This window comes from Mya arenaria, chromosome 14, assembly GCF_026914265.1.
Source record: "Mya arenaria isolate MELC-2E11 chromosome 14, ASM2691426v1".
In the NCBI taxonomy this organism is placed as follows: domain Eukaryota; kingdom Metazoa; phylum Mollusca; class Bivalvia; order Myida; family Myidae; genus Mya; species Mya arenaria.
Window position 1 is genome coordinate 52629876 of NC_069135.1, and position 9654 is coordinate 52639529.

At 36.6% G+C, this 9654-nt stretch overlaps 1 protein-coding gene across 2 annotated transcripts in view; it reads right to left on the reverse strand.

Moving 5' to 3' along the window:
• LOC128216986 (titin homolog) overlaps window positions 1-9654 on the reverse strand; it is a 31051-nt gene that overhangs the window by 16567 nt on the left and 4830 nt on the right. For both annotated transcript variants that reach the window (XM_052923761.1, XM_052923760.1), the window contains exons 2-3: window positions 6877-9127; window positions 3630-4406 (exon numbers count right to left, since the gene is read on the reverse strand). In XM_052923761.1, the coding sequence (XP_052779721.1) occupies window positions 3630-4406; window positions 6877-9064 (2965 nt within the window). In that variant the 5' untranslated portion in view covers window positions 9065-9127. The remainder of the gene's footprint in view (window positions 1-3629; window positions 4407-6876; window positions 9128-9654) is intronic.

Below are 9654 nucleotides of genomic sequence, written 5' to 3' on the forward strand. Positions count from 1 at the left end.
TTCTGAAACATCATCAAAGATTCATAAGCTTAAATGTATGGTAAAGATGGAGTGAGCTGAAGGCTAGATGCAGAGTGAGCAGGCATCGTTCTCATATGGCAAAAAACATCACCAAAGATAATGTAGCTTCATTAGAAACTAGTATTTTCTGGCTAGAACTCCCAGGAATTTATAATTAGAGTGAATTTTGTTTTTACCTTTCAATACCAAGAAATATCTCAGCTTTGCAAAAATAAAACAAAAAGTTTGCACCGGAAGCTAATTTTCAGGATTGCCAATAAACTATTGAACCACCTCTCATTTTAGATATCTAAGAAAATTTTAGGCTCAAAAGTAAGGCCAAAAACAAATAATGTGTGGTTTGGCTTGTCAAATAAAGGTAGGGTCTACAAACAAACCTCTTTTTATTTATTTTTTATTAGGCTTTATGTAATAGTGTTTTTTTCATCATTGGGGAATGGTGTTTAAGTAATCTTCAGTATAAAGCTTTAAAGCATTAATTTTAACCTCTCATTTAAGATATCTAAGGAAATTTCACAAAATGTTAGGCTGAAAATCAAGGCCAAAAACAAATAATGTGTGGTTAGGGTTAGATCTTGTCAAACACAAGTACGGTCTATAGGTAAGCCTCTTTTTATTTAATTTTGTATAAGGCTTTATGTAAGTGTGTTATTGTCACCATTGGAATGGTGTTTAAAAAACTTCTGGCCCCAATTTCTCGAAAATTCTTAAGTCTCTTATTACAGGATTAAGCTAAGCTCACTATTTTCGTTTATCAATAATATGCGTAATATTTACTTCTTTATGAGTGTGTTATACTTTAGATAGGAATTATCTTTTTGATAACCACTCTAAACTATTTTTCATTTATCAAATTCACTTAATTATGTATTTCGGCCAATTGCAATAAGCCAGTTTAGCTTAAGAAGTTTCGAGAAATTAGGGCCTGTATACAGCTTTAAAGCATTGATTTTAAGACTTTATATTAAAACACACACATTTTTTTTTATCCAATGTTGGGTCAGGTAACTTGAACCAAAAGTGTTTTTTTAGACCTCACTTAAGCCATGGATGTATAAACCTTGAAAATGTAGAACAAAATTAATGTTAAATTGTTTCCACTATGCTATTTCCTTATTCTAATTAAAAACAGCAGAAATTCTTTCAAAATGTATGATCTAACCTCACGGAGCTCCCATCAATGGCCGACAATGATCGACTGATAACGTTAACCTGAATGTTTTTCATTTCATAAAACAAACTTACAAGTGCAGGAATCAAGTTTCAGTTTTCTTATCTGTTTTTTTGCTTGACGGTCGTCCTTTTAAAGATAGATTGTCAGCAATAATTATTTGATGCAAACCATGGCACACTGCATGATTTCAATATGTTGAAAACATGTACAACAGGTTTTTAGGATAAGTGATTTTTTTTTAATCTTGGAAAAAAAACAGCAGCATAAATTTCATAAAATATTGCTATTTTGTGCTGCTTGTCAATGTAGGGATGTATGTGTAAATTTACAAAGCCACTGGCCTTACAATGAAAATTGACCCCAGTGAGAGATTCATTTTTTAGCTGTAGGGCATAGTGCACAGACAGTCAGAATGTAACCCTGGTTAGAGCTACCTGGGATCATTAACCTGTGCCAGTGTGAGTATATATATAGCCCTGCCACCAGGGACCCCCGTTTAAAAATCCCTTGTGGGAGATGGTTAGCATTTTAAGAGGTGAAATCGGGATCAAACCTGTGACCTCTGGGTTGATAGTTGCGTCTTGCCACTAGACAGATGAACTTACTGCTCGAATGATGAAAATAACTAACCATAACTGTTTTTGAAAAGGATCTAACCCTAACCATATAAGTATCTTCTATGGCAGAGGGTGTTTTGCGGAAACAAGGTTTACCAAGTTTCCGCAAAACACCCTGCGCGAGGATCGGGACCCTACGCGAGGGTCCGGATGAACCTATCTTACACGAGTGGCTATGGTAGATGCCTTTTCTCACACCTCAGTTAAACCAAACTAAGTAAAAATGTATAGTTTTTGCTGGAACTTTTTTGTGCGTAGTGAAAATGCGTATGGATATGCGATAATTCATGGTTGTCATGGATATGCGCGCAGTGATTCAGATTATGTTAATAGTCAAATCGGTCTTTAAATAGTTCTAAGGAGAGTGAAGCATTATTTCTTGAAAGATGAATGAAAACTGTTTAATGGGGACATTTGAAGCGAGATATAATTAATTAGCGTTCTAAATATTGCCACAATACAAGGTTTCCTTGATGCTACAGACGACAGTCTTCAACAAGGGAGGTGATTACAATGTGGTGACCATTAAAAAAGGAGCATTTTATCTTCGCCAGTGGGCAAGATAAGAATTTCTAGCATGGTTAAATAATTGGATCTACTTATCTGAGGAGGGAGGAAACCATTTCTTTTTTTGGGCCTTGCTAAGACGCGAGTCAGATATAGTGGATACATGTCAATTGTCATCTATTTCATATTATAAGCTACATGGCTTAGTCAATTTATTTTGATGTTATGCTGCTGCTGTAAAGTCATAAAACTTGATCAACATCCCACTCCCTGTACCTGTTTTTTGAATGACAGACTAAAAGCAAGCAATATATTTAATGTCTAACAAATTGAATTTCTGCAGTTACTTTCGCATTCGTGGAATGAGTTAATGAATATTATACACATAAAATATTGTTTTCAGACTATCAAAAGTTTGTAACAGAAATATACGGGTATTGGATTCTTTAACAAAGTAACTGATTGAGCGCCAAATCAATTTTAATTCGGAATAGAGATAAACAGTCTATTACAGAACTTCTAGAAGTTGGCAGTGCACACTGCAATCAAACTTAACTGACCAATCAACGTTATGTCATTTACTAGGGAATGAGCCTGGGGTTAAAAAGGATGCTGCAAACGAGGGACAAGGTGCTACAGGAGAAATGCACATTCTATCAGCGCTTGTTAAGAACTTGAACATTACTAATTTGACAAAATATGCTAGGAGTTGTGTTTAATAAGAGTAGTCGTATTAGGTTTCAACTGCAACATATGTAAAGTTTGTATGTATTTATTGTTGTATTATAAGTTAAAATTAAAACCAAATAAATATTGACATTCTTAAGCATCAAATTCCAGTCATCAAAATTAGTCTTTTGGATGAAGAAGCCCGAACTGACTGATTACTGCTTGGCATAATTGGCATTACAATTAAGAATAAACCCTGCTGTATAAAACCCAGATTTTTAGCAAGCCCAGAAAGCGTTTAACCAGTGCAGGGCTTGGGGGCTTGTGCTTATTTTGACCACTGAAATTCTATGAATGCAGAAGAGTGCACATGCTGGACTGCATGAGGGCAGAAGGATGCTACCAAAAAATGCCAGGGTGCTGCACCCTTCCATAACTTATAAGCCAACAATCGAAATAAGACTTTTGGATGAACAAGCACGCATTCTTATACTATTGATTGGCATCAAATTTTTGAACAAGCCCTGCTATATAAAATGCAGAATTTGAGTAAGACATTTTACCATTGCAGGGCTTGCGGGCTTGTGTTAATTTCGACCACTGATGCTTACAATTGTCAACGCTAGCCCTTTCATACTAACCTGGTTTCATTTCATCTCCTGATTCTTCCTCACTTTGGAATTCATACATGTCAGTTTTCTTTGCCTTTCTTGGGGGAAGCTCACTGAGCACTGCTCTGTCAAGCGACACCTCATTGGCTGATGCTTTCTTAGGAGACTTTTCATTGGCCGATGTTGACACACCCTCATTCATCTCATTGGATGGATCTGTACCAGAAGTCTTTTGACTGGCTGATTTAGATTTATTAGTCTGTTTACTACTAAATGGCACATTTTCATCATTTTTTATTGGTGTACTTATTGCTATAGGATGCTCAAAATCTTCATTCAATGGTAATGGTAATGTTAATGAATTTTGAACTAATCTCTCTTTATCTTTAATTGCATATTCAGACATATCAGTTTGTTCATGGCTTTCACCATTTTTACCAGTCGATTTTTCACTATTCACTGGAGAATGGTTTTCCCTGTTTTCGGTCACTATTTCATTCACCTCGGCTTTAATTGTTGCATCTGGATCAATTTTTAAATCTTGATCCAGATCAGTCTTAGCACTGGCACGTTTTTCCGAAGACTTTGCAGAAGTTTTTGGTGGTTTGAGATCAGCTGGTGGTACTAGCTCCGGATGTTTTTTCTTCATGTGAAACCTGATGGATGATTTCTGGCGACATGTATAATCACAGTGATTGCATTTCAGTGGTTTCTCGTCAGTGTGAAAAAGTGCGTGGACTTTTAGCGCCTCTGCAGTTCTGAAAGCCTTTGTGCACGTTATGTATGTGCAAAAATGAGTGCGATTATCTGAAACAGAGAAAACAACATTTGTGAATACAGTCGTATATAATAATATATAATAAAATAAAGTTGTCCGGTTAGTATAGTGGTTAGCGCACTCGCTTCTCACCAAGGAGAAACTGGGTTCGTTTCCCAGCCTGGGCACATAAGAGTTTGGTAAGTGGTCACCAAGCCGGACAAGTGGGTTTTCTCCGGGTACTCCTGTTTCCCCCACATCAAAAGAACACACTCTTGCGCAACATCGTGCCAAAGAGAGTGACTTAATTTAAGCTAACATAGCTTTCTTCACAATCATTGTAAAATATATAACGTTTAAACTTAAGACAAACAAGAGGCCCACGGAACGAACACCTCATTTTTTTTTTCCAAGTTAATTCAGTTGAACAAGGGGCATAACTCAATTCTTTAAGTCAGAGTAATGTGCCTTGCTATTTACACAGGTGTATTGTCTCTGGCAATGTGTGTTCCAAGATTCATTTGAACACCGTTAACATTTTTTGAAAACTTTACGGCCAAGGTTAAAAAAATGCTAGACGTAGCTGACAAAAACTAGAGCTGTCACAGGAGTGACGAATACCCCCAAATGCCGCCTGGACACAGGAATGGCAAACCATTCCTTTGAAAAGAGGCCATAACTCTAAGGTTACTGCACACTGCATCTTATTTTATCATACATACATGTATTGTTTTATTTAAATCTGTTGAGTAATTTAGAAGTTACACTGCTGACAAGAAAAACTAGCCTTTCATGAGTTATCGTCCGGAAACCGTTTTTCTATTTTTAGTAACAATGACCTTGACCTTGGCCCCACCAGCCCCAATATCGAACTTGACCTGTATCTTCTGTTGTTACACCTGTGTACCAAAATTTTTTCAAATCTGTCTAGCCTTTTCTGAGTTATCGTCCGGAAACCGTTTTTCTATTTTTAGTAACAATGACCTTGACCTTGGCCCCACCAGCCCCAATATCGAACTTGACCTGTATCTTCTGATGTTACACCTGTGTACCAAAAATTGTTCAAATCTGTCAAGCCTTTCATGATTTATCGTCCGGAAACCGTTCTTCTATTTTAAGTAACAATGACCTTGACCTTGGCCCCACCAGCCCCAATATCGAACTTGACCTGTATCTTCTGATGTTACACCTGTGTACCAAAAAATTTTCAAATCTGTCTAGCCTTTCATGAGTTATCGTCCGGAAACCATGAAAACCGACCGACCGACCGACAGACAGACGACCGACCGACCGACCGACCGACAGACAGACCGACCGACCGACCGACCGACCGACCGACCGACCGACCGTAAGCTCACTCCTATATATCCCCTCAAACTTCGTTTGTGGGGGTATAATAACACTTAGGCTAATAATCACTGACTTTTTCTCTTTCATATAACCAGTCAAGCTAAAAATATCTTTTAACAAGGCTCATTCAAAAAAATATTTAATCAATTAGCTATGCTGACAATTTATATGCTTTTTTGGAGTGGAAAAACTTTAAAACCATTATTCATTTACCAAACATCTGTCATCTGCAAAGATCACTATTTTCACATCAACATGCTACATGTAAATGTTTGCCTTAAGGTAAATCTTAACTCAAAACTGTGTGTTGTTAAGCATTTCAATACATTAAACACATCAAAACTAAAATATGAGTCTATAATCTAAGATCTTTTGTCCTAAATTAAGATGCACAGGGCTTCCGTTAAAGGAAGTTTGGAAGTATATTACTCCCTAGAAATGGGTTAAAACTTCCAAAATTGATTCCTTGGAAGTACAAAAACTTCCATAATTTTGAAGAAAACTTCCAAAGTTGAAAGCTTGGAAGTACAAAAAATCAAAACCTTTTGTTAATATTACTTTTATAGTCATAATTTCAATCAGTTTAAGTGTTTTTAAGTAAAAGGAATTATAATAGTATAAGTTAAAGAGAAAATTATTTGATTTTTAATATAATTTGTTGAAAAGTAGTTGAAAAAGATATTGTATTATGGAGACTTAAACTTCCATATTTTAGTGCAAAACTTCCAAAAGTGATTCACAGGAAGTTCATACTTCCAGTTTCAAATTCTTAATGGAAGCCCTGGATGCAGCAAGAGCCAGCAAATTGTTGCCTTCAATTTTACCCAAGAGCACCATACATGGATGTGATAGCTCACCTGTTATTGCAATCAATGGGCATATATATTTAAAAAAAAAATGAGGGGAATTGTCACTCGTTGCATAAATAATTGACACCTTGGTGCAAGAAGTCAATAATTGCCATTAAAATGCACTACACTTATTGACTTCTTGCACCAAGATACCATAATTACGAACTAGGTGAGGTTTCAGTGAAATCTTTTTAAAACAGGTTTTTTATTTACCGACAAGGTTAAATTCTAGCACATGGAATAATGATGACGCATAAAAGCCTGTGACAATACCTCAACATTTTTTTCATAGAAATAGTAAGAAAATTCAAGTATGGACCTTTATGAGCATCTGTATGCCGCTCCAGGTGACATTTCTTGTAGAAAGCCATTGTACAGCCATCTTCTTCGCACTTGTAGTTCTTCGGAGCATTTTGGTGTGTCTCGTTCAAATGAGAAATGAGGTTTCGCTTCGTTTTGAAGCTTTTCTCACAGCCCTCCACCTCACATGGAAAAGGCCTGTCGGTTTGGTGCGAGACCTCGTGAGTTTTTAGACCATTTACGGTTTTAAATGCTTTTTCGCATTCCTCCTGTTGGCACTTGTACGGCCGTTCTTCAGAATGGAGTTTTAAATGCCGTTTCATATTGTCTTCACTAAAAAATAGTTTGTCACACTCTGTACACTTAATGTTCCTCTCCCCCCTCTGTTCATGAATATGACGGATGTGCTTTTTCAAATTAGCTTTGTAGTTCGATTTATAGTCACACTGATTACAACTAAAAAGTTTGGGTTGATCCGGATAATGAGAAACTACATGACACTTTAACGAAGACTCGTACTGGAATTCTTTAGAACATTCTGGACATTTAAACGGAATTCGACCCTGACATTCTTCCATGTGTTTTTCTAATGGAACATCGCTACATTTTACATAACGATTACACATTTTACAAAACTTACAATCACTTCTGTCCTTGTGTTCTGTCGCAGAATGCTCATTAAGTGTATCTTCAGAGTCTGCTCGATGCTTGCATCGTTTGCACTGAAATATACCATGTATCCTCATATGGTTTATAACTAGGACCCGTTTCGGAGCACAATATTCACACTGTTCACAAGTATGAATTTTCGGCCTGGCTGACGTGTCTGGTTCCAAGCCTAAATCCTCTGGTTTACATTTTCGTAAATGCCTTGTGTGACCACCTTTACTTCGAGAAACATAGCCACAATGCTCACACTTTATTTTTTGTTCTACATACTTTTCATCACCCATTTTCTCATCATTTTCATCATGATCCTCCTCATCCTCTTCATCATTTTCATCGTCATTATCTACTGGCTTATTTCGTACTGAATCTCCATCCGTCCTGTGACTGTTCACACTTTCAAAACTTGTTTCTAACTCAGATCCAACATCCGACTGCTCATTGTCTGTTTCTAAATCAAGCATGCGATGATTGCTTTTTACTGATTCTTTAATACCTGTTATGTTGTCATTTGGTTCATCTGATGGCTTTTCTGCAATCTCATCTTTTTCTTCATCCTTAGTCACTAACCTAGAAGTCTCTTCCTTTTTCTTAGATTCAGCAATCTCTTCCAACTCCTTATTTACTTGTTTAGCCGTGGCCTTCTTTGGTCTCACTCGTTTAGGTTTTGTTTTACAATTTTCAACAAGTTTTTCCTCTTCCTTTTTAGCATTGTCTATAGTTTTTGAAACTGGTTTCTTTGATCTCTTGGTTGGTGTTGTCTTCTTCCCTGATTCTTTAACAGCATTTGTTTCTGTTTTATCATTAGGTTCTCCCTGAGGTCCTGAGAGTTTTCTTTTTCTACCAGTAGTCTTTTTAGGAACACTTTCCTCAATATCATCTGATTTTACTTTTCTTCTAGGTCCAGGTTTCTTCTTTTCAGTGATACTTATTTCTCCATTTCTTATTGGCTCAGAAGAATCTGTCTTTTGCTTTACAGGTTTTTTAGATTTAGGGGACTTTTTCTGGGTTATATCATTGGGTGTACTGCTATGAATATCGCTCAATACAGAGTCACCAGATTTGTTTTTCTTTCTTGGTTTCGTTTTCTTTTCTGGTGTGGTTTTCTTATCTTGGGGCGATTTCTTCTCTAGCGATAATTTCAGTGAATCTTTAATTTTTATTGTTTCGGCAGGAGATATATGAACATCGTTATTCAATTCTATGTTAGTTTCAGGGCTTTTTTCAACTATTCTGTTGTAATTTCTTTTCTTTGGTGGAGTACCTTTATACGAAGAAATGTCAGAAATATCATCATCACCTATAACACTGCTACGCTCAGATACAATATCACTTTGGTTGTCGACAACACTACCTGACTCGTTAAAGCTATCATCTTTTTGAGATTTCGTAGTTTTTCGCTTTTTCGGAGGTGTACACTTAGTTGCTTGGTCCTCCTCAACTGGTACTGTGTTTAGAACTGCCTCAGCCCGTGTGTTTGGCACAGCCTCACCCCGTCGCCTTATTTCAGGCTTCTTCTTTGGATCCTTGATTGTCCTCATCTTTACTTCACCATACTGTATAGATTAGCCAAGTTGAAAGAATACATGAACCCTCACACTGACCTGAAATGTGACAATATTTGGTTATTATTGTTCAGTTTTCGTTATTTTTGTTCAATTGCTAATATTTACAGGTGTAGAATGAAATCCTTGTGCATTGTGTGATTTACCTGGCAGCTGAAGGGTTGAAACCATTTTGATAAAGGGTTTTGGGATGTTGAAGCCCTTTTGATGGCTCTCCTGACTTTATATTTGAGCAAAATGAATTGTCAATACTAACAACAAATAAAGAATTAACCAAAACCAACCAGTTCATTTACAATTAATCTGTGGACAAATCACATCCCTAAATGTTTTCTGAACAAATGATGCATCACAAATGCCTGATTGATCTTCAACAGGCGCTTTTAAAACAAGGCAATTGTGACTTTCTGAGATCTTCTCCTTTCCAATATCTACTCCCTTACTGCTTTATTATTCGCTTGTTATTTTAGTACAGTCCATAACTGGTGAGAGGGAATTTTATCAACGGGGTGGGGGGCTATCTCCCAATATTTATGATGGAGTTTGGTAAAACAACATACATTGGT